This window comes from Camelus bactrianus, chromosome 16 (assembly GCF_048773025.1).
Source record: "Camelus bactrianus isolate YW-2024 breed Bactrian camel chromosome 16, ASM4877302v1, whole genome shotgun sequence".
In the NCBI taxonomy this organism is placed as follows: Eukaryota; Metazoa; Chordata; class Mammalia; order Artiodactyla; family Camelidae; genus Camelus; species Camelus bactrianus.
The window spans coordinates 53,012,962-53,038,766 of NC_133554.1; the positions used below are offsets into that span (position 1 = coordinate 53,012,962).

Genomic DNA, 25,805 nt, shown 5'->3' on the forward strand with positions numbered 1-25,805 from the left:
GCCCGAGTCTCAGCAAGTCCGCTCTTTCCATCTCCCTGGAGGAGACCGAGCCCCAGGGTTCTTCTCGGGGGTCTGGCAGCGTGGGGCTCTCGCCAGGCTCAAAGCAGGAGATCGCCTTGCCTTTTCTGTGTTGTACGTCTGACCACGGCTGGCAGAGGGGCCCTTTAAGTCCTAGGGTAGTGACATCCAAGAGCTTAGAAGATTTCCCAATCAAACTTTTGAGGGTAAATATTTGCAGTGACTCACAAGAGAAGTTTTCTGCTCTCGCTCTGGCCCCCGAGGAGGCATGGGGTTAATTCTTGTTAACAGCTTGGGATTATCCACAGGCTGCGTCTAAAAGTGGATTTTTCTGGCTCCTTGAACAGCTCATGAGTCAGACATAGGGTTCGTTGACCTACTCGCGCTCCCGGGAAGCATCTGGGCTCAAGGCGCCAGAGGTCAGCGGAACGTTTACGGCCCCCACATCCTGGTGAAATCAATGATGCAGGTGTCCGGCTTGTGGGCTGGAGGCTATGCCCAGGCTCGTGGGACAGGCAGACAATTTACGAGTGAAGTAACACATCATAAAAGTAAGCAGGAAATGCTAAGAAGCCAACAAGCCAGGACAGAGGACCTCTCTCTCTGACCAGGGGAGCCGCCGGGGCCGCCACGCTGGGTTGGGGCAGGCCCGCATAGCCAGCCCCGACCACGATGGCCAAGGATAACTCCTGGGACTCCCCCCCAGACCCCACAAAGCTAGGTAAGCCTGGGTTTCCACAGCCTGGGTCCCCTGTAGCTTGAGTCTGTCAGCATGTCTGCAGCACGTGGGTTGTCCCAGGCCACCGGCAACTTTGGGGACACATTAAATAGCTCACAGGTGATACGGCTGTCACCCTGTTGCCTCTGATTCCAGCTGACCCAATTCAGGACGGGCCACGCAAGGGACTGAAACGGTGCAGAGCAGGAAAATGATCCATGAAACTCTGCCAAACAGGTACCCACTGAGCCGACAGAGATGTACGAAGCACGTCAGACCTTGGAGATGGGATGGGGAACTTCAGGACAGGACCTAACTTAGAGGCGGTTAGGGATGGACTCTTCAAAGAGATGAAATTGAACCTGAGATCTGAAGAATGGGAGGAGGGGGAGGAGCAGCTTGGAGAGTGAGCATCGGGGCAGGGCGGGGTCGGGCGGGGGGAGAGTTCAGTGCCGAGGAAAGAGGTTGAATAAAGGCCCAAAGGTGAGCAAGGTCTTCGTGTGTCCAAGACATTTATGGAAGTCCTGTGTGGCCGGACTCCTCTGAAGGACGGGGAGAGTGAACGTGAACTTTATTCCAAATGCAACGAGCCCCAAGATAATTCATCTCAGGAACGTGGCACGATTTAGTTTCCATAATGGGTTTGAACCAGGCCGCTCGTGCTTTTTGCGTGGGCTCCGTTGCAACACAGATGCAAGATGCTCGGCGAGGATCAGGCCATGGTTTGAGAACACGGGCAAGTTTCTGCTTCCAAAGCAGCCAGATTTTCAACCTCTGCATCAGATCTCTCCATGCTGGACTCCTGGTCACCCACCCCTGCAGGCCCTACTCTTGCCACCAGGACCAACCCTGACTGAACACACAAGACACTTAGGGGTTTCCAGTCCAATAACGTGAGAGCCAACATCCCCTCTTTGCTGTTCTCCAAACAGGGCATCTGTCCTTTTCTGAAACTTGAATGAGTCCCTGCAACTCAGCTCTGTAGTTGGCAAGCTTCCTGCCTGCTGCTGAGTTTTGCTAGGATTGGAGCCTAATAATCTTACTTGCTCTTTGTCGCCTGTCCCTGCTCCAAGAGCCCAAGTCCTTTCTGAACCATCGTCTGATGTCTAGAGTCCTGCTGGGTGGCGACAAAATCTCCCAAAGCCGACTGCAGTCTGCCTGCACCTTCAAATGATGCTCAAACCTGGATCCCGCCACCGTCACGCTCCACCTGCCTCCAGGACCCCACATGACACGTTACTCTTCGCGGGTTCTCGCTGGTAAAGACAGCTGTCCCCGCTCCTGCCTGGGGCCTTTCCCCGCAGACCCAGGATCGGCCTGGCTGGTGGAGCTTCCTCTCAGCGTCTGCACCTGGGTGCTTCCATCCAGGGAGGAGGCTGAGTCCCAGGGCCACGCCTCCGCCCATCTCTTCTCCAGCTGCTGCTGTGAATGCCCGGCTGTGGCCCAAGATAGAACCACCCAGGATGCCCACCTGAGATACCAGTCTTGGTGTGCCCCACAGGCAGGAATTAGGGATGCCTTCAAGTTTATAAGTGGGGGTTACAAGCAGACTGCCAACCACCAGCTTTCCCTTCTGAATAGGCTTAAATTGCAGTAAAGAAGGTTTAAATTCGAGTGTCATCAAATCAGGGACATAATGGGACCTCTACAGGTCACTCAGGCCATCCCTCTGCCGCTTGCAATGAAAGTTGGAGAGTGTTGGTGCTACCGGGCAAAGCATTCATCGCATCGCTTTGTGGCCAGACAAGCAAATTGCTAAAAGAGTAAACACACTCTCGGGGCTGAGGGCGGGATAAGTCAGGAGTATGGGGTTAATATATACACACTACTATATATAAAATAGATAAACAGCAAGGACCTACTGTAGAGCACAGGGAACTATATTCAGTGTTTTGTAATAACCTACGATGGCAAAGAATCTGAAAAAGAATATATTCTTTTTATATGTTCTTTCAAAATATAAAAGCATCTGAAAATATAGGCATAAAATATCTACTTATATATATACCTAACTACTTTGCTGTACACCTGAGACTAACAACATTGTAATTCAACTGTACTTCAGTTTAAAAAATAAAAAAAAAATTTTTTTTAAAGAGTAAACAGACTCTCAAGAGGCTTCCAGAACAGCTACTTTCCAAATTCATCAGGCTGGGGAATCCTTTTGTTCCAGAGAAGTCGTGGGTAGGGACACAATATTTAAAACAGATGAGAGCAGAGCCTGGCTCCCCACTCCCACCATAGAAAGTCTAGAGCTTTGAAAATCACTGCTGAAACTTCAGAGATTCTAAGCAGTGGAACCACAGACCCCCGTGAGGATGAGGCTCAGGTAAGGGAAGGTCCCTAATGCCAATCATGATGCGATAAGAGATCCTAACAGCCTTTTACTGTTAATAAAACACTAAACATATTTGTGCATGACTGGGACATTGTGCTGTACACCAGAAACTGACACATTGTAACTGACTGTACGTTAATAAAAAAACATAAAATTTAAGAATTTTAAAAATAAAAACTAAACATATTTGTATTTATACAAATATTTAAAATATTTCTAAATGATAGCTGCCTTTTCCTAAGCGAGTGCGTGCCCAGGCTGAGCTCAATGCTCCATCTGTTCTGTGGCTGGGCCTCCAGAATCTTGGTCAAGTAGGTAGAATTATCCCAATTTTATACAAGCAGAAACTGAGGCTCTGGGAGGCTAAGTGACATCCCCAAGGCCACACACCCCCTGGAGAGTCACGATTTAAACCCTGGGTGCATTCTGCCTCTAACCGCGGGCTTCAGAGGGCTGCTTTGTGTGAAAAGCCTGCATGACTCCAGTCGGACGACCCAAGCTGGTTACAAATCAGGAAGAACCCGACAGAGCTTTCGAGGCCACTTGAGCTGATTGTCAAGTGCTCTGGGTTGATTAACTTGAACTTAAGGGAAGACAAGTGTGCTTTGACGCCCCAGATCTCTCCCGGGCCTGCCGGGGCCTGTTTCCGCCCTCTGAATAAGGAAGCTGTGCTTTGCAGGCACCCAGGAGAACAAGAACAGGCTCTCAGATGCCTGAATGAAGAGGACAGAGCATCGCCATTGTTGAAGATGGAAACCGGTGCCAGGCTATGGGAGGGCCGGGTGGAAACTGAAGATGTTAATATTCTCTGGGTAGACAATGCAACTTTTCTAACTGGAGACGGTGCAGCCATGACCTCATGCTGGACAACCAGCTCAACCCAGGCCAGGTCAGCTGGTAGCTACCATGCCATCCCACGTGTGTCCAGGGCTCTCATCGAGATCTCAAGATCTCCTGAAGCCTCATCTCAAAGGAGCAAGTCCATAAATGGAGATATGAACCACAAGGGCAGCCTGGGGGTGAGGGATTGGATGCTGGCTCCCTGGGGACGCAGTCTGTCGAACACGTTCACCAGGTGATTCAGAAGCACAGTCCTCCCTGAGGGCGGCCAGGTGTGGAGAAGAGGTTTCGAGCAGACTCTCAGCTCAAGCCCTGGCTCGACCATCTCCTAGCACTGACCTTGGGCAAGTTACTACGTTCTCTGTACCCGTTTCTCTCCATAGAAAATGTATTGCGCTGTGTTCCCGGTGCCTTCTACACACCTATAGCCCACCGGACTGTGGGTCTGGCCCCTCTGAGATTTACAATCAGTTTGTAAGGGTTAGCTAGTACCACCATTCAGAAACTGACGACTGGGGCCCCACCAGCAGACTCAGATGCATCTATGGGCTCAAGATTTATTGATCATCCATTCTGCGCCAAAAATGCGAGAGCTAAAGTTTTGGGCTTCAGAAGGCTGACGTTCCCGTGGCTGGATCCGAAGGTGTTTGGAACTGAAACAGTGTGTTAACTAATTTCAGCTGTTCAAGATTAATTCCGCTAGCATCACAATCGTGAACTCGCGGCGTTCTGGAGACTTAGGCACAAGCGGAAACTGTATGAATTGAGCTTGTAAATGCATTAGACTCACGTGCGAGTCATGTCCACATGCAGGTGCCTTTCATTCCTGAACGTGATCTCTAAAATCCTGCATACGCCTGGATTTCCGGACCAGATATTTCTCTTCCAGCTATGACACTGTCAAAGTTTGGTCAACGGGGCTAAATAGGAGCTGTAACTTCCAGCCTTGAGGAATCGGGAGACAGGGGACGGATCTCTCCTGTTGAACCCAGGAACTTTGGCCTGACCGGGCGTTGCCATCCATCCCCCTGCCTACCTCGATGACATGGCTATCCGTTTGTGCTGAGCACATTTTTGTAAAACTGCTCAAATCCCAGGGCAATGAGATGGGATTGGGTGAGGAGAGAGAGGAATATTAAGATTTGCACACGTGCACTCGACGTTCCTGAGACCCTGTGCGCCCTGGTGAGCTGTGGGCTCGAGGGAGGAGGAGATGCAGAGAGGAAGGTCACGGCTGCATTTCTCAGCAGCATCTTGTCGACTCTCTCCTCCTCCTCGCCTGAACTGGGCTCTGACCTCTCCCAGGTCCGCTTTCTCAGGTAAGACCTGCGTGCCAAGAAAGTGGCAGGATGGTACACAATCGGGGTCCACCGGCACTACAAGAATATTCAATTCTGTCAGCATTCCGTGGGTTTGATCCTGTGCCAAGTACCTTCATATAAACCAAACATCTGGATCAATTTTAAAGTTGGGAGAGTCCTCAGACAAAAACGGAAGAAAAGAGGTACGAATGTCAGAATTCAAAGGCGCCCCCACCTCCAATCTAGGTCAAAAGGGTGAGCCTCCCGGTGAGGCACGTACTCCAGCCACTCCTCACTGGGCCCACCCGCCTCTCCGACTGCCTCTCGGCCCCAAAAGGGTGTGTGAGCTCTTGGGTCCTCCCAGGCCGCACAGCTCCAAAGCCGACCGTCCAACGTGCTCGTGGCCTGAGGAACTTCCTTCCCTCTCTCCCTCCCATCTTTAATCAAAATAGACGTGGAGGCTGGCAGAGCTGCCCACAAAGAGCTCTTGAACCAGAATCTGCCTAGATGCTGGGTGGGTCCTGGCCTGGAGAGAGCCTGTAAATGTTATTAAAATATTTTATTTCAAAATCAGATCAATGAACCGTCCGTTCCTTGGGTGGTCCCGGAGTAGCAAGCATCCTGCCTTCCAGAAGAGTGAAAGATACCGCATTACCTTGGGAAGACTCCTACATACTCAGCAGTGCTGAGTCCACCAGCTGACACAGGCCCCGAGAAAAGGGGACTCCGGTCTTCCCAGCCCCTGGCCCGTCTCTGCCACCCACGGCTGCCACAGCTGTCTTCCCAGAGCACAGATTTCGTCACTCTGTTCCTCGGCTCAGAAACCCTCCCCACTGTCTCCATCAGGGTCGACAAACGAAGGCCACAGGCCAATCTAACCTGCCCCGTTTTTGCAAATAGAGTTTTACTGGCGCCCAGACACCCCTCATCCATTTACAACGCCCATGGCGGCTTTGGGACTCCAAGGGCAGAGCTGTGCAACTGCAACAAAGCTTAAAACGTTCACACTCTGGCTTTTTGTAGAAATAGATGGTGCCTTCCTTCCTGCCCTGACTCTCGAGGAGACAGTCTCAGTCTGTGGGTCATGCTCAGGGGGTTGTGGGGGAAGGAGAGGAAGAGGAGAGAGTGGAGCTGCTGCTGGGGTCCCCAGCCTGCAGCCGGGGCTCGCGGCCGCTTTCTCCAGGAAGCAGAGCCTGGGAGGCGCTGAGGCAGCACCGGACCCTCACCTGCTGAGCGTGGATGCACCGGGCTTCCAAGACCAAGGCCAGGGCTTCTGGATGCTGCGTGCCCGACTTCACAAACTCCACAGCGACGTCACTGCCGGGCTGCGGGACGTAAATGTAAACTGCAGACAGTGCTGGTTCTGAGGTTGCCAGGTTTTCTGATTTACGTTAACTGCAGTCAGAAAAGCTGGAATTGGCTGCTCTGGGACATTCCCCGAGCCCTGGCGTCCTCTGCAGCTTCTTGCTCTGGCTCCCGTTTGATGGGCTTCCGCGGAACCGTCTCCCAGATGATCTCAGACATCAGTCCCCTTGGACTCGGCTGCTCACCACCCCACCATTGCTACGAAGCCTCCACAGCGCTCCCCGCCGCGGCCTTCATCACTGGGGAGCCTCTGGTCTTGTGCTGAGCTGGCTCTGAAATGCCTCAAGAAAGAGCCAGTTCTGCTGGGCTACAGACCCTGAACCAGATGAGGCCCCAGTGTGTGAGGCCCCCCACGACCCGTCTGCTGTGGGGCGGCAGCTGGTGCTTTGTGAGGGGCGGAGGGGGGCTGCTGCCCCCGTGCTGCTTGGTCTTTTCCTTCTTTGCCACCTCCAGTGGTTCTACGACTGTTTGAGGACAGGTGGCAGGAAAATGATCACAAGGCATGAATATTCAGAGGCGGGGACCACACAGTGGTCCCCAAAAAGAAATGTCCACGTCCCTGAACCTGTGAGCGTGACTTTATTCTGGGGAAGGGTCTTTGCAGGTGTAATTAAGTTAAGGCTCTGAGATGATCTGGAAGGGCCCTAAATCCAATGACAAGTGTCCTCACAAGCAACAGACGGAGGAGGCACGCAGAAAGACAGGGAGAAGGAGGGCCGTGTGGAGATGGAAGCCGAGACTGGAATGAGGCTGCCAAGAGCCAGGAGTCACCCGGAGCCCGCGGAAGCCGGAGGAGATAAGGAAGGGTTCTCCCCCGGAGACTTAAGAGGGAGGGTGGCTCTGCCGACACCTCACTCTCAGACTCCTGACCTCCAGACTATGAGGGAATCCATTTGCGTTGTTTTAAACCACCCAGCAAGTGGCAATTTGTTCTGGCCACCACGGGAGACCGGTACAGAGAGGGGAGGGCGTCTGTAACACCTGGACGCCAGGTGTGGAGAGACAGATCCTAGCGTGGGGCAAAGAGTCTGCGAGGAGACAGGTAATAATTAAGGAGAGAGAAAAGTATGTGTAATTACAGCTTGCGAAGGGCTCAGGAGGAAGCAGGTTGGCTGGTGGGGTGGGGGCGGAGGGGAAGGCGGGGCATTTCAGCGGAGGTCTCAGGGATGGGAAGTGCGGCGGACGTCCCGTCCTCACCTGGGTCCTGACTCTGGCCTCTGCCTCTGGTCGCTCCTCCCTGCAACCCACCCCAGGTGCCCGCCAGGACTGCTGCAGGGTGTGAGGTGGCTGCTATGACGTCTCCTGCAACAGATCAACGACCAGAGGCTGGTGTGTTAAGTGACACTTGCATGTGTAAACTGAGATCAGACTCCAAAGCCTTTTCCTCTTTTCCCCTGGGCTGCAAGGACGCTCCTCTCCCTGCTTTTCTGATTCAGAAGCCTCCAGGGACGGTCCCCGGCCTAATGTAAAAACCCGTACTTCTCAGCGGAACACTCAGTGCCCCAAACTCTTTTTTTTAAATTTTCCCTTTATTTATTTATTTTTATTGAAGTATAGTCGGTTTACAGTGTTGTGTTAATTCCTGGTGAGTGCCCCTGACTCTTATTTCCATGTACATCTTCTAATTTTCTGCCATACCCCACCAAAAACCTTCCAGTTTACCCACCCAGACCTACTCACTCTTTTCAGCACCTCCGTGAACCTGTATTTATTATACACATATATTACAGCTAATATTCTTGTTCAGGTATCATTGCCCACATTTTTTGAGCCCCGCCAAGGGTTCTGCTCTGAGCCAGATGCTTTATGTATATTATCAACTTCTCACTGCACCCGCCTCGTGAGAAATGTTTCAGCATTGACATTTTGTACACAGAACTGGGGACCATGGCTCAGAGCCCAACGCATTCTACTGCTCTGTGCACAAAGCATTCTTGTGTCTTTCTGCTCATAACAATGCCAGCAATTTTTACATGGCCTTTTGTGGTTTTGCAAAGTGCTTTTGTGTGTGTCATTTTACCGCAAAAACTTCCACCTCCTCCCAGATGAAGGCATCTCTCTTCATCCGCTCCCAATAGGGACCCAGAATATGGGAGAGTCTTTGGCTCACCGAACCTCCCGCAATCTCCATCAGTGCCCACTGCCACCCAAACATCTCAAAGAAGCCAAAAATACAAGCGTCCAGAACAACGGGTTTGCTATACCGCAGGGAAAAGCCCTGGATCAGATCACCACGGCTGAGCTCTCCCCCTGAGAAGTATGGAGTCCCGGCTCGGGATGTGTCCCTGGCGGGGATCACACCGCTAAGAGCAGACCCCACCTCCCCATGATCCCAGGGGCTCAGGAAATACTCTCCCATCTGATTTGATCTCGACGTGGCCGTTGGGATGGGCTCAGGAAGGAGAAAACGCAGGGCCCAGCGCTCTGCCAAGCCCCCTGGCTGCAACCCCGGCAATTTATTACCAGACAGGAGCCACCCAAGCTCCATTATCACAGTTACTGCCTTGTCCAGAAACAATGTTGCCTTTCAAATTGTTTTCCGCCTGGGACACTGGATTTATAAACTGAACTGGTGACTAGGACCAGAAGCCCCGGCTGCAAAGACTAAACTCCTTGTTCTAAGTGGGCCCGGCTTAGGCTTAGTAGTATCCTGATAAGATAAACACAGATAATGACCTGCTGGAGGTGGAGTGCTTTGCTATATATACGTCTCCATGTCTGCGTTTACTCGGGCACAGGCTGACACGTTAGGGGACTGCCTTTCAGACCAAAGGGAGAAGAAAAAGCTATTTTCTGGGTCCCTTTCCAGTAAGGAAGTTGGGTATCATTGTAAGACGCTAGTTTTGTCTCTCTGGGAGCAGCTCAGAAATACACTGATTTGGTTACTTTCCAAACAGGTGGCCCTAAAATTGTCACGGTGTTTCAAGCACAGCGCAGCTGGGTTGCTGCTGTCGACAATTGTTGGAGCTGGGCGATGCACCCGTGGGGCTCATTACAGTAGGCTCCTAGTTTCGTGTATCTTTGCAGATTTCCATTATATAAGCAAAAAAAAGTACACAGATAAGAGGTAATTCGGACTGAATAATGACTGAAGCTGGGTGCTGGGCATATGGGAATTTACGATTGCAGTATTCTTCGTCCTGTATGTTTGTTTCAAATGTTTCATGGTAAAAATTTAAATAAGAAAAAAGGACCTTGGCTGAAAGGCAATGGCTGAAATCTCCCTCTGCTCTCATTCATTCATTCCACAGAAGTGTCTGTGCCGTACGCTGTCCAGCGTGGGCAGGCCGGGTCCCTGCTCCCACGGAGCTGACATTACCTCCTAAGTTCAGATATTTCTCCGGCGTGAGCATTTGGCTGGGTTCCTCCAGGGGTCCCTCTGGGAGTGGGTTTTTGGCCGGGGGACTGAAATCATTCTAGACTTTGCTGGAGGTGGGGGAGGCGGGGCACTGGTCTCTTAGCCCTAGGAATCCTAGAGCAGGACAAAGGGAGAGGGGCTTTGGGAGGTCCCCACAGTGTGTGCTGGGACCTGTTTATTAATGTCATTCATTAACAGCTGCCCACCTTGTCCCTGCCCTCTAAGGCTGAGAGGTGTTTCCAGAGAGGGTCCAACCCATTGGCGGCTTCGAGGCCCTGCTGTAAACTCTCCGGACAAACAGCTGTCTATCGTGCTTTTCAAGGTCTCTGGGTACCCCGAGATAGAGGCTGGCTGGCAAGAGCTGCCGGTGCAGTGAACGCTGTCAGCAAGGGACTAGGGCACAAAAGCCATCTGTGCTTCTCTGTGCTGTTATCTGCGCCACATGTGATTCACCTTAACCGGCCGGGGACGGGCAGCTGAGATCCCGAAGTCACCAGCTCTGGGTTTGCCAGGTACGTTCATCCTTCAGGAGGGCCGTTTTCACAATCTGGGTTTGGATGGAGTCCCACACCTGAAAATCAGTCCACGGGACACCCCACGGGGGGGTGAGCCGGCCCCGGAGCCGCACCCCTGAGAGCTCACCCAGGGCCAGAAAGCGAATGAGCTCCGGGGTTTCTGTGAGAACAGGAGCTCTTGGGAGAGGAAGGTCGAGAGCATGAAAGCCTTGGTTTCATGTCAACATGTCTCAGGTGGCCCCTTCCAAGGGTGCAACGCCACCGTGTCGCTGGCTTCTTTGCCAGGAGATGAGTGATGTTTGTGTCCACCTTTTGCTTTAATTCAAAGTTCATACTTTGCATCCTGTGCTCGTTCTGATGAGTTTGACCGAGACAAGGAACTTGATTCAGATTTTCTAGATCGTTTTCTGTCAGGTGGAGAGGTGATCTTTAAATATCTCAGACTCATAAAGTCATTTCCATCGGATCTTTGGAGAATGAGAACATCTCCAAAGATGAGAACAATCTTTGGAGAATGAATGGCTTAGGAACCACATGGTCTGAAGGAAACTTAAAATGCCAGTGGGCATGTGTGTCATTTATTTTTTTTTAGATTCCACATACAAGAGATATCATATGGTATTTGTCTTTCTCTGTCTGACTTACGCCACTTAGTATGATCATCTCTAGGTCCACCCATGATGCTGCAAATGGCATGATTTCATTCTTTTTTACTACATACAAAATAGATAAACAACAAATGCCCTCCTGTACAGCATAGGGAACTATATTCAATAGCTTGCAATCACTTACAGTGACAAAAAATATGAAAGAGAATATACATGTGTAACTGAGTCATGATGCTGTACGCCATAAACTAACACAACATTGCAAATCAACTCGACTTCAATAAAAAAATTTTAATGCCAATAGGCACATTTGACTATTTATAGATGTAACATCAAACATCTAGATGTATTTACTGGTTTCTGAGCATCCCCTAGATACAGTACCACAAAAGTGGGGGCCTGGGGACTCCCGGGAAAGGAGGCACAGGGGTCAGGATGGCACAAGCCCTGTCTTCAGGTTCTAGTAGAAGAGACGTACAAATAGCCCAAAGGGAGCCAACGGAGGGCAAGGGGGGGGGGCGGAGCTGAAGCATGCGGCCCCACCGCAGCCTGAAGCTCCCAATCCCCCACGGCTGTGACGGCCCGGCGGCGGGGCCACGTGCGCGTTCCATCCCAGTGGCAGAGTTTGGAAACTTGGGAAGCGTCGGCCGCATCTTGCTGTTCTCATCCAGATGTTTGGCATGATTTCGGCATTCCCCACAATGCCTAGGGGGAGGCTGGAGACCTGGAATTCTGCCTGGAGAGAGGGAGGCGGGGAAGAAGGCGGCCAAGCCTCTGATGTGTGGGTCCACGGAAGATTGGGAGCAGCTGCTCCCTTTCCACCGAGGGGGGCGCCTGTGGCATGGTTTTCGGGGGCAGCTGGGTAAGAGGGCCTCAGGGCCAGGGAGAGCTCTGTTGGAGGACACAAAGTGACTCAGTTTACGGAACAGAGCCACTTCTCAGTGTGAACAGATCACAGATATACCCCAGATGCACCAATCCACACTCCACGCATTTACACTCATTTGCAAGTGATTTTAACTCTGTTCTTCTGGGTCCAAGATTAAGAAACTACTGTTTCTTCTCTAACTAGCACCTGGCACAGTGCCTGGTGCATAGTAGGTCTTGAAATATTTTAAGGATGTACCATCTATGGCAGTGGTTCTCAACCCACCCTGGGCCCGAGACACTGGGCAACGTCTGGAGACATCTTGGGTTGTCGTGACAGTGGGGAGGGGTGCTTCCGGTACATAGTGGGTAGAGGTCAAGGATAAACCCCCTGCAGTGGACACGACAGCCACCCCACAACACAGACGACCCATCCGAGAGATGGACAGCGCCCAGTGCTGGCCAAAGCTTTTGCACGAAAGCAGGAAGGATGCCTTGGGGGAGGATGTGAAGTTCTCTTTTCCAAGGAATTTCAAGAATGGGTTCCAGCCATCCTTGTGGGTTTGGGAGTCCAGGGTGGGCAAAGAAGACTCAAATGGGCTGCTTGAGCTCTTGAGCTCTGTTACCTCCCGTCACCAGGCGCAGAGCTGTGGATTGTCAGGTCTTCCTTCTCCTGCCTCTTCCTCCCACTAGGATTCATTTCATAAACTTTTCCTGAAATGTTAGGGGCTTTCCATCAGGGGTGGATCCTTTCCAAACCATGAGGCGTTAAAAAGTCCCGCCTGTGGGACCAATGTTCCTGTTGTGTCTGTGCTTCGGGAGGGAGAGAGACAGCAACATAAACCCTGCGTAGCAAAATCAAATCCCTCTAGACTCAAGTTCCAACCTGCAGAAACTTTACGGCCAAGTCCTGACAGGCAGAGCTGATGGCCTTTTAACTATAGCAGTTCTGGGGGGTCGGGGGGGCGGGCAAGAGATGGGCGAACTACTGGAGTCGGAATACACGCAGGCAAAAGGACGCCTTCGAAGGGGCATCTTCCTGCCTGGGTGAAGGCGAGACAGCAGGGTCCATGCCCACAGGTCAGGATTTCAGGCCATCTTTGCCCCACAGGGCTCCAAGCGTGTCACCCCTATTCTTTGTCTTGACAACAGGTCTGTGAGGCTCGCACAGTAAGATTTTCTTGTTCTGAACCACTTTTCTGATGCACAAAAGCAGTTTTTATAAGACTAGAGGTCGGGCAGATCCTGTCTTGAAATCCTTTTGGGAAAATGGTGACATCCCTTCGCAAACCATGAGGGACTCAAAGCTTTTAGAGACCAAGACTCTGAATGAATGTAGGAAAAGTTTAGCTACCTTCCTCCTCAGTATCTCTTTGGGAGAGACTTAGAAATTAATTTCCCTAAACAGAGGAGCCCACTTTATAATAGTAAAAGCTATTATTTTTACTCTGAAGTATCTGCCATGTGCCAGACACTGTTCTGAGAGCTTGACGTGTACTAACATTAATACGAGGGAAACAATCTTCTCATCCTCAGTTTACAGATGAGGACACCAAGGCACAGCGAAGTTGAGTAATTTATTCGAGGCCACTCAGCTTGTCAATGGCAGAGCCTAGACTTGGACTCAGGAAGGGCGGTTTCAGAGTCCATCTTTATAACACCGAGCTAGGCTACCTCTCTGGAGAATGACTCCCCCAATTCTTCAGCATTTAGACTAAAGATGTTAAAGGAAGCAGCTAATTTCACAGGTCCTAAGGAATTGCAGGAAAAGAGGTCTTCTGCACACTCTGAGTTTGCAAAGTGCTGGGCAGTTTACCAAGTACTTTTCTTCAATCTGATCTCCAGTGGGTCCTGAGAGGCTCTGAATTTGATGGGAGCCTCTATGCATGACAGCAATGACACTGTCACCAAAAACAGCCAAAGCACCATCTCTCTGTGTGATTCCATCCAAGAAGGACGAGCGGAATCAACCGTGAAGAACCAAGAGTATGAAGGCCCCCTCTCACACCTTAGAGTGACCAGGCGTTCTCTCTGGGGAACCCTCCTCCCCGACTCTCAGTCCATGGAGCTCAGCTGAGGCTCCTTTCCAAGCTCCAGAAAGCAGATTATCATCTTACTCTGGACAATGGATTTAGTTCTATCCTTTAGTCCCAGTAATTGACTCAAGGGGGCATATATGGTATCATTCAGTCTAATTAGACCCCAAGGGAGCTACTGAAAAAGACTATTTCTGTTGGACTTGAACTTGGAAGGAGATAGGACGAGAGCTGTTAGCAGAAAGCCATCTTGTCACCATGTAGAACCTGAAAAGCAAGCCACCACTGAAGAAAGCAGAGCTAAGGGAGAGAAAAATAAGGAGAGGCCTGGTGTTACCATTTGTGGCCCTGGATCAAACTGTTCCTGAAGTCAGATTCCCTGGAGTCTTCAGCTCTGTGAACCAGCATGTTCTCTTTTTGGCTGAAGACAATTTGAACTGTGTTTCTGTTTCTGACACATGACATAAATGAAAACTAACGATATCTTGTTAAAATAGTTGCAAAAGGACATTATACTGGTTGGGAACAGAGTGGGGAAAAGGTTGGCCATCGAGATCCTTTTCCCTCTCCCCACACCTTAATCTAAAAGGATAAAGTAAACTGTAGGAGACCATGAGAGACGGGGCTGATTTTATAGGAACTATACTGATAGGCACAGCAGCTTGTCTTTGAATGTTATTAGTAAATTCATGAAATTTTTCTTGTGTGAATGATTCATCAAACTGCACCAACCCTCCCATCCATAGCCACACTGTACCCTTGACAGCAGCTGGCCATTTGCAGTTGTTGACTATGGCTGACAGGCTGGATGGATAAGGGTGCCTAGGTTGGCCCATCTCCTCTACCTGAAGGTCAACATAAAGGGTCTGACATCCTAGCCAATGAAGAGCTGCCCAGCTTGGTGGCCAAGGCTGATTAGATTCATCTTCCCAGACATATTCACTGCGGCAAAAAGCTTTCGCTTGAACCAGATGCTTCTTTTTGAATTCTGGATTGAGAACACCCAACAGAGTAAAAATCAAGCAAGTGTCACTTCCTCCCAATGGTTCTATTCTCTGTGTATTTTCCTCTGGATTCATAGCCCCCAGAAAACCTTCAGCAATTTTCTGTTCCCCAAGACGCGTGGCTCCCAGCTCTGCACCAGCCCTGGGAAGTCTAATTCGGGTGTGAGGGATCAACGGGGCAGATGGGGGCCCCAGGGTTTGCGAGCTGCTGGAACTGGCAAACAGCTGCCGGCAGGCACCCCGGGTTTCAGATGTGGGGCGTCACCGTGTTTGTTTTCCCGCTGATTGAGTTACTCATGGCTCATATGTCCACTTCCCTGAAACAATCTTTTCTGGATATGTTTAGAAACCTGAGTCCCTGTGGTTTGTCTGGACTGGTTTCTATTTGTGGAGGGGAGTTTGCTTGTCCAAGGCAAAGAAAAATGGGCTCTGCAGAAGTCACAGTACCCGGGGTCCCCTATCCTGTGTCTTTCTGCTGTTCTCTCCAGGAATCAGGAATCCTCGTGGAATCCTTTCATTCCTGTTGGAAACTCCCAAAGGAACACGAGGGTGGGGTGGGGGTGGGGTATCTCGCCAAATCTGCAGTGTTCTAAATGATTGTTGATTCTCAGAGACCAAGAAACACACTGCAAGCTTAAAGGGCAGTAGCAAAACAAATAATTACTGAGTCTGTTGGTAAACAGACCCACAGAAGACAACTGAATTCAGCTTGTTCACTCTTGCCTGTCAGAAGGAATTTAATACCATCCTGTTTCTGTTTTTCTTCTATCCATGACCCAAGTTAGAGCTTGCTTAATTTCTGTTTACAATGTGAGTCTCATGGTGATGGAGGGGAAGAGGTCTGGTCAGAGTCGGGGAAAGGACTCTCCTTCCCAGAAGAGTGCCCTGCAGACCAGTGGTTCTCAACCCAAAAGGCTCCTCAGCCTGAGCAGCCCAGCCCCATCACATCAGAATCACTGCATCAGTGTTTTAAAGGTCCCAAGGTGGCTCCATTGTCCAGCCAAGGTTCAGAACGACTGCCCGAGAGCTACGCTATCCAATATGGCCGCCAGGAGCCATGCATGCGACTGTTGAGTGTCTGAAACATGGTACATCCGAATTGAGATGTGCTGTAAGTAGAAAATGCTCACCAGATTTCCAAGAGTCAGCAAGAAAAAGAGGATGTAAACTATATCATTAACCATTTTGTTATGATTACAATGAAAACAATGTGGGCCTGTCCTGAGTGACGAGTACATATATGTAGGCAAGAACATGGGGGTGGGGCCGTGGGGTAGATCAGAAATCCATAAGGAATCCCCCAAGGAAGAGAATGACAGAAGAAGAGCTCACACATCTTTAAGCAACTCTTAAGACATCATCATTTCCATTTATAAGGAGCACAAATTCCCAATCATCCCCTTTAAAACACCCACACCCACAGGGGCACACATGTATCTTGTGCTATATTGTCATGTGGTCATGGTTCATTTTCTTTCCACCAAAGAGAACATGATTAGGATGGCAAAATCTATGGTATGGAATAATAGTTTTCAAGTTAAAGTTCAACCTTAAAACCTCTTTGTATCCATTCTTCTCAAGTATGGCAAAAAAAAAAAAAAAAAAAAAAACCCTCAACATATAACCAGTTTAAATAATAAAGGTTTTATCAGCAAGAGGCAAGTTGCTAGAATTTAAAGATAAACACATAATCAATCAATGATAATCTCTGTGGAACAATAACTAACTACACAGTAATCACCTTGTACCAGACATGGTGATTGGTTTGCTTGCCAAGTCTCGTCTACCAGACCAGTCTGCTCCACCCCAGTTACCTGTATTTCTGCCTGAATTTTGGACTTTGGCAGAGAATTTCTTGAGCAGCCCCAGAAATCCTCATGTGTGACGGTTCATTTTATGTGCCAACTTGTCTAGCCTGTGGGATGCCAAGATATGCGGTCAAACATTATTCTGCATGTTTTTGTGAGGCTGTCTTTAGATGAGATTAATATCTTAATTGGTAGAGTAAAGCAGATTGCCCTTCTCAATATGGGTGGGCCTCATCTAATCAGTTGGAGGAGTGACTAGAAGAAAAAGACTGACCCTCCCCAGAGGAAGAAAACAAAATCTCTAGCAGACTGCCTCAGGACTAGAACTGCACCATTGGCTCCTCTGGGTCTCAAGTCTGCCAGCCCTTAGGGCAAATGTGGACTTGCCAGCCACCTCAACTGTATGAGACAATTCCTTATAATAAATCCCTTTCTCTCTATACATATCCTACTGGTTCTGTTTCTCTGGAGAACATGCCATTCCTAAAGTCTCAACTGCAGTCTGTCACATCATCTCCCAACACTGGGGATGGTCTCAGGGAGGAGCAAGGACTCAATTTCTCACCCAGGGAGCCTGGACTTATGGCAGCTGAAGTGCCCACATCCGTCTGACTAAAGCCACAGCAGCCCTGCAGGGACAGGTAATGCAATTCAGAAGCAAAGGGGAGGTGGACTTGGACCAAGCAAGCCGGAGATGAAGGAGTCTTGAGATAAATTGCTTGTCCTTTCTTCTACCACCCCCTTTGCACCTTCCAACAGACAGTTCTGAGACTCAGCAGTTCTGCTGGATCTCCTTGAAGACATTCTTCATCACCCATGACTGAGCATCGAGAATTGCTTTTTTGAGAAGCTGTGACCAGCCTGGTGATATGCCTTGGATCTACTTTCTTGCCTTCCCTGTGTCATTCACTTCTTTCCCCTGCCTCACTCCTACGTCCCCGGGAATGTAGCTCCTAATAATAAATTGTAGAATGTCAGCTTTGCCTTAAGTTCTGGTCTCCAAGAAACCCAGGCTCAGATACTTGTCCTTTTTCTTCTCCAGTTCATTGGCTTGACCAGGAAAGAGCTGAGCTCTTTTTCTGTCTGGAGTGCCCACATGCCAGACCAGGAGTGGATACCTAGCGCAAGGTGGATACAGGCTGGTGTGTGTCTGTCGTTTGATGGCCACTCCCTGAACAAAGATGAGTTGAGCCAAACATCTTCTCTCTCTCAGTTAATTAAAATTTAACAGAGAGGTGTAGTCAGTAGACAGTGGTTGTTGGGCAAAGAAATTATGGAACAACTGCCTTGTTGATCCGTGTATAAACAGTGAATGAGGTATGTGACTATATGTGTGCGTGTGAGTGTGAGATTTTACAGACCCCATTTTCGTTGTTCATGAGCCTGCAGGCTTTCTTGTTCTTAATTTCCCAAATCCTTTCAGTGAATGTCCCTTTTCATCAGACCTCATTTCTGATCAATCTGAATTTAATCTCTTCATAAGTAAACTGCTTTTCCTAACTGGATGGTTTTGTGACACTTTTTGTAACTCAAACAATCTTCCAGGATATGTCTAATTGTGTTTCTTTTCATTAAATTCACTTGCAATGTGGTGAGTTCTCTTCCTCTGCATCCTCAGATTTTTTTTCCCTCTAGGTCCCTAAAACTTTATTTTTCATTGTAGCTTTGATTGCTGTTTCCATTCGAATTGATTTGGTTGCTCCTCTGGGAACACATAGAAATCTCAGGGTGATCTGTTCTGCCAAACATACCTATTACTTACCCTCAATTTCATTTAATCTATCCTTTTCCCATCTCATTTTTTTTTAATAGAAAGTAATCTAAAAGGCAATAAGCAAAGAACATTTGCAGGATGTCTTAGATCCAGCTAAACCCTTGGCTATGACCCTACCAGAAAGCAGTGTTTGTGATTCTGAGGTTGGAGTTTTCGGTCTGCTTTGAAAGGTTTCCAATGCTTTACTGGGTGATATGAGGAACCTTCCAGAGAGCTTAAAGGTAATCCTCCCCTGGAAAGCTGCAGCATTTCCTTGTTACTCCATCTACAAAGACCCTCAGTCAAAGGACATGCTTTCATGTATTTAACTAAACCACAGAGGGACACAAATTGAATTTTTTACCTTGACAGTCAATACCGTGGATCACAGCTGAGATCTGATCAGCAGCAGCAGGATGGGACAGGCCAGGGAAAGCCAGGACCAACAATATGGACAGACAAGACGTTGTAGGAGTAACGGGGAGAGGTGAGGTCAGTGGGTTACAGAAGAGCACATAAGAAGAGTTAAGTCTGGGGCGGGGGGCAGGATACAAAAGTCAAGATCTTGGTGATACGGGGACAATGGAGAAGGGCAGCATGGATGGGGAAGAGCAGAGAAGCAGCTCAAAATTTAAGCAGATGAGACACTCCGAAGAGTCCACGCAAAGGTAAAGGTGGAGGAGAAGAAGCAGGTTCAAGCACGCAGAACATGAGGTCAGAGCCTGGGGCCACGAGGCTCAGCGCCCGCGGTGTGCGTGCACGATGAGGACTTCTGTACCCACAGACCAGCAGGCAATGGGATCAGAACCAGGCTGAAGGAATCACAGCCAGAGATCTATAAATCGCAGGTCAGAAACTGAGCATCAAGGTGGGAACCACACGTAGGTGAAGAGTCTGACATGACTCTCACTTCAATACTGTACGTGCATCTTACACAGCAGGAACCCGAGGGTGCACAGCATGAAATGGCAGATAAAAAAAACGAAGTGAAAAAATTCCTAAAGAAATTAAAAATCAATTCCCATGTGATACAGCAATTCCACCTCTAGATATAAACACAGCAAAATTGAAAGTAGAGTCTCAAAGAGAAATTTGTGCGCTCATGTTCACTGCAGAATTGTTTACAACAGCTCAGAGGCAGAAGCAACCCACGACAGATGCGTAAACAGAATGTGGTCTATACGTACAATGGAACGTTACTCAGCCTTAAAAAGGAAGGAGACTCTGACACAGCCTACAAAACGGATAAACTCCGAGGACGTTACGCGAAGTGCAATCAGCCTATCATAGGAAGACGAAGACTAAATGATTCCCTTGGTATGAGGTACCCAGAGTGAGCAGTCACATTCAGAGACACAGAAAGTAAAACGGTGGTTGCCTGCAGCTGGGGGAGGGTGAAATGGGGGGCTGCTGTTTACCGGGGACAGGGTTTTACTTTTGTAAGATGAAAAGCTCTGGAGATAAAGAGTCGTGATGGTTGTACAATAATGCGAACATACTCAACGGCACAATCCGACACTTAAAAATGGCTAATTTGACGCTACGTATATTTTGCCACAATTAAAAATTCTAAAACTAAAACAAAACGAAACACCATGGCAGGTCGAGAGAGCCATCAGGGAAAAAGGAAAAAGCTTTTTTTCTTACTTTTTGGACAAAAGACCTCGCGTTTCCACTTTGCATAAGGTCCTGCCCATTCTGTGATCATTCGCCCTCCTGGGTTAAAAAGCCGGCGTTTCTTTCCTTGACATTCACTTGCAGCGAGATGCTCGTTCTCTGAAGCGGTGCCCCTCTCCCCCGACTGAGGAAAGCCATGGCCTTGGGCAGCATATCTCCTTTTGGAAGAGACAGTGGAAATGGGGATGGGGTCCCCTAAGCCCCTCTTCTCCACTTTCCTTCTAGAAGCGTGGTTCTCCTGCTGTGCGGTGCATCACAGCACAGGGGAGCCTCTCGAAGATGCGGAGTGCAACCTGCCCCGGACCTCAAGTGCTGACTCAGCGTCGGAGGTGGGGACCTGTGCTCAGTCACGCCCCCGGGGTGGATGTCATGCCTGGTCCTAAGGCAGAGACGGAGAAGCAGAGATCCGGGACCTGGAGAAGGAAGTCAGGACAAACACCCACTTCGCCATCATCTGAAAGCTCAGACCCTTGTCTGCCTGTCTTTTTAAAAAACCCTTTCTTGGAGGGCATTTGTTTTCACGACCAGGATGTGGGCTCCCTCCCAGAGGCCCGGGGAAAGCCCCCTCCTCTCCAGCCTCCATCTGCCCCACTGGCCCACTCCCTTGGCGGTCAGGAGCGGGCTGCGGGCCCTGAGGCCAACCTGCTGAAGCAGTTCCCAGGGCCAGGCCGGGTCAAGGGGCATTTTGGTCAGTGGTCCTGAGCAGGCAGTGACAGTCTGACGTTAGGGAATGGTGCACCCTGGGGCAAGTCACTTTACTTCTGTTTTTCTCCTGCATGAGATGAGGCTCTCTGAGGTCTTTCCCAAGTTGAGTGCCAAGTTACAAGATCATTAAACATTTGTCACTTGGCCTCTGTGACTTTTTAAATCACTTCTCCCTTCCCTGTACTGAAAAAATACCTAACTCAGGCCCTGAGTCCCCTGGCTCCCCCATGGCCGCCTCTGACTCCCCCACCTGCAGGCAGGCCTGACGTCATGCGAACGGGGAGCTGGGTGGAGGCACCCAGCCCTCGGTGCTGGACAGAATTAAAAACCCGACAATCTATCTGATGGAATTACACCGAAGAAAGGAAATGTGTCTTTTAAGAACAAGTGTGAGGCTGATGACTGAAGTCCCAAAGAATTTTGTGGTTGGACCTTTTTTTTTCCCTGTTGTTTGTTTTCTGGCACAATCTGTGTCTTGTTTCTGAGCTGAGGGCCGTGTTCCCCATGACAAAGGCCTCTTTCTTAAACAGTTTAATAGCTCCAATGCAGGGGACAGCGCTGAATCCCGTGGGCCAGCATCTGAAGGCGGCTGCTCAGAGAAGGAGAAAGCCACTGCTTTCCTCCAGTTGGGTCCAAAGTGAACTGAGAGCGGCTTAAGGGAAAAAAACAAAAACAAACACAAAACCGAACCTGAACCTCCTTTTGTAATAGGAAATGAGGGCCATCAAAGGGGTGGGGAAAACAAGATGCATCGGGACAGAGAAGAGGACAGATTCAAGAGTGATGCTCAAGGGAGGATGTAGAGCTCAGTGGTAGAGTGAGTGCCCAGCATGCACGAGGTCCTGGGTTCAATCCTCAGTACCGCTATCAAAATAACTAAGCAAACAAATAAACCTAATTACCTCCCCCTGCAAAACAAAAACAAACAAACAAAAAAGTGGTTAAGAGTGATGCTCAGGTGGGGCTTGGAAGACGCAGAGGGAAAGCGGGGTGGGGGGACCCTGTGTATCAGTTCCCTGTGGCTTCTGTAACCAAGTACCACAATCTGGGTGGCTTAAAACAACAGACATTTATTCCCACGATCTTGGAGGCTAGAGGCTCAAAAGCAGGGCCACACCCACTCCCCCAAGTCTCTAGGGAAGGAGCCTTCCTTAGCCCTTCCCACCCTCGGCATTTCTTGGCTTCTGGCTGAGTCACTCCGACCTCTGCTTTCGTCATCACGTGGCTGTCTTCCCTCGGTGTGTCTCTGGTTGTCACACGGCATTGTCCTCTGTGTGTGAGTGTGCGTGTGTGTGTCTTTCTCTTTGTCTTATGAGGACATCAGTCATACCGAATTTAGGGTCCACCCTAATCCACTGTGACCTGATCTTTAACTAATTGCATCTGCAAAGACCCTACTGCCAAATAAGGCAAAGATGATGACATTCCCAGGTCCTGGGGGGTTAGGACCTCAACATCCCTTCCTTGGTGGGGGCTACCATTCCACACGACACCTGGGGCTCCCAGCAGCCAACCACCTCCCTCGCTTGTAAGGCAGGTAACTCTTGCTCGGAAGTTCCAGCCTCCCAAGGACCCAGCCCACCTGTCTGTCCGCTTTCCAGGGGTCAGGCTGGAAGTGGGTCAGGACGCAATGACAGCCCAGAGCATCCAGTACCACCTCTTTGGAGCCTTCTCTTCCCTCCTCTTACTTCCCTTGGCACTGGCTGCATGGAGGCACCTGGCAAGGATTACGGTTCTTATTGCAGCAACAAATGCCCTGGGTGACCAGCAACACGACCTTTAATGTATCTATTTGCCGTCAGGGAGATAGGCTAGGAAATTTGCCCTCCCTGAAGAGTTTCTACACCTGCTTCTATTTCCCAACGCTCCCAATGAGATAGGATTTTAAAGACGGACTTGACAATGGAATCAGAACTCCTCTAGCCAGGGCTCAGAGCGTTCGCAATGGGGATGAGATACTTTTTTACAACAGAGCTGATCTCCTTTTTCCCCTGTGAGGAGGCGGTTTTCAAGCCTCTAGGGTCATGGGAGGTACGTGACTTGGGAGGCAGGAGCATGTAAGGGTCAAAGGCAGACTCCAGAGCCAGGCTGCCTGGGTTCAAATCCCGCCTCTGCCCTTCACTCCCTGTGTGCCTTTGGGGACAGTCTGCATCTGTGAAATGGGCATGGTGCTCTCTCCCTCACAGGGGGCTTAAGGATTAGCTAACACACAGGATCTGCACAAGGAAAGCACTCATTGGACGTCAGTGTTTGTGAGTGTCCCGTGATTGCCAGAGGCAGGGGTGGGCAGAGGTGTTAATTCACAGGCTCCCGCAAATCTGCCACCTGCCATAAGCGTGCCCTCAGGGACCATTCCCAGGCTCTGTGTCCTCATCTCGGTACTGGGATGGCAGTAGGGACTGAGGGATGCCTGTAAACAGCCCCTAAAGGCAGCTACTATGCCACCAGGCAAACCAGCTGCCATCTGAGCCCTAGCTGCCTTTCTTAGCGGCCCAGATGAACACAGCCGCCCACCCGAGCCCTGCCCATCACCCCCTTAGCGGTCTGCTCTGGAAAGTGCAGTTGCTCTCGACCTCTCATTGCTCATAACAAGCTGTCCGGGAGGGTGGACAGGGCAGCAATGGGAGTTGAGGACAGAAAAGTCTGTGTCACTTCCAGCGCCTGGGAAAGCCACAAAGAAGCTACACTGCTGTTCTCAACGAGCTTTGTGGGGTCCGTGCCTCCCCCCTCCCCAAGCCTGCCTCAGGCTAAACAGAGTGCATGTTGTGTAGAGATCGGTCCCCCGTGCCAAGATGGCCAACCCTGTCGCCAGGGATTTGGGTGGGGGTGGCTGGGGGCAGTGGAGGAGGAGGGGGTCCGGCATAAACGGCTCCTTGTGCGCTGCAGCTCGGCAGACAGAGGAGGGCAGCCTGGTGCCTCCCTCCTTGTTCTGGGCATGCAACTCGTGTGGTGGCACTGGAGGGCTTGACAGTGAGTCCAGGGAACTAGCACGGGGCGGGGAGGGGGGTGCGGTCAAAAAGGAAGTATTTTGTGCCGTCTGGAGGGGCTGCGCATCCTAAAATCATCTACAGATTTCCAGGCAGGCCGTCAATGCCGCGGGTGCAGAGCAGACCGTGCACAGCCGGGTCCTGGGTCCCATGCAGAGAACAGGAAGAGGCACCTGGGCTCTGCTCCGGCCGAGGATGCGGATGGAGAAACACAGACGCTACACATTCACCCTGTGGCACAAAAGCAAGAGCCAAGCAGCCTGCAAACGCTGTGCGGAGACGGGAGACGGGACAGCAGAATCAGCCTGGGAGGACCAAGGGGGAGATGGAGGGGAGGACGCTAAGGCGCAGTGTCAGGCGTGGAGCCCGAGACGCAGGAGAGCAGAAGCAACCTCTCTGGTGTGGTCCACATGGAAACTGAGGCATAAATAGCAAGAGCCAAGAACACGGGGAGACGGCCAGGTGCGCGGCAGCCAGAGCCCCCCCGGCTTGGCAGAGGGGCACCACTGGGGGCGGAGTGATGAAGTGGGCGCATTCCTTAACAATCTTCCCAGGCGTTTTCTCCGTCTTTCTAGCACGTTGTAGGTGTCTGTACGGGTGTGTGAGTGATAGCATTGCTGTCAGGAGGTTTAAAGGAGAGAATCTCCCCCCCACTTCAAAGGAAAACCACCCTTCAGAGTGAGACATCACCAGGAAGGGGTGAATGACAGAGCTGGGCCTCCCAGCAAGGTCCCCTCGACACAGCCGACGGCCACCTGACACTCTGATTATTCGGGCTAGTGGAGGAAAGCAGAGGCGTCTTGACTTTCAAAACAACCGAGAATCAATCTGGTTTTTCTTTTTGTCCTTTTGCAGGGTGACATTCTGACCTTCCTAATGGCTTTTTGTTAAAATAATGTTATTTACCACGGTGGTCCTGAGAAGTGTAGCGAGTGGGTGAAGCCAGACTAAGAGTAAGCAGTTTCTCAAGGACAATCTCAGGTAACGGGGAGATGATAAATAAACAGACAGCTATTCATCCATCTGCCCACCTGTCCATCCATCCATCCAGTGCAGGGACCTACGAGCACCGTGATGGGTGGGTTTCACAGGCAAACGGCTGACAAGTTTCAGAATCTCTTCCTCCTCGTCTGAAGAGTTGCCGGGTCTCCAGGTAACGAGGACATTCTACCTGCCTGCACAGACCTGGGACACAAGGGGCAAAGTCTCCAACAGGCTGCTCTGGTCTCCCAGGAGGATTACGTCAGACAAAGAAACACCTTGTCGGGGAGCTGGGGGACATTAATGCAGGAACTGGAGACATGATACGGGCAAAACACGGTAAATTTTTTTTTTTTCTGTAACACGCTGCTCTTGCTGGGAATGCAAAAAAAAAAAAAAAGCATCATTAAAACCCACAGGAAGGAAGAAGGGGTCAGGAGGGAGAGTGGCAGAGGGAGGTAAGGACTGCCCAGGTTTGGACAAGGACTTTGGAGATGGAGCCAAGGATAATTCACTTCTCCCCCTTCACTTCCCAGCCCCCACCCCTTCCCGCTCCTTTTAATTCAAGCTTCCGACAACAACGCACCCAGCAGACTGCTCCCCAAAAGCCTGTCTGGAAGATTCGAGCTGCTCCAAGGATGGGAGGGGCACTCCTTGAGATTCAAATGGGGATGAGGGAAGAAATGTCAAAAAAAAGCCTTGAAGGAGGGAGTGACCCTCAGAAAGGAAAGCAGGGACATCCTGCAAGTCCATTAGGTTCTCTCGAGTGGACCCCACTGACCATCGAGTGACAGGACAGCCCTGAGAGCAGAGGGAAAAGTCCCAGGAGTCAGGAACCGGGAACCCTCTGGGACTTCAGTCTCTTCACCTGTGAGACCAGAGGCATGAGCTAAATCTGTGGTTTTCTGCCAAGAGCAGAGGGGGAG

General features: G+C 50.3%; 1 protein-coding gene across 18 annotated transcripts in view; it reads right to left on the reverse strand.

Annotated features, from left to right (window-relative positions):
• The window catches only part of SLC39A11 (solute carrier family 39 member 11), a 351,433-nt gene that overhangs the window by 22,312 nt on the left and 303,316 nt on the right, over window positions 1–25,805 (reverse strand). For 15 of the 18 annotated variants that reach the window (XM_074343597.1, XM_074343602.1, XM_074343601.1 and 12 more), the window contains one exon: window positions 20,177–20,364. The exons of 2 other annotated variants lie outside the window; for them this stretch is intronic. In XM_074343597.1, the coding sequence (XP_074199698.1) occupies window positions 20,177–20,364 (188 nt within the window). Of the gene's footprint in view, window positions 1–20,176; window positions 20,586–25,805 lie in introns of those variants that run through there. One more of the 18 variants, XM_074343599.1, reaches the window with a different exon arrangement.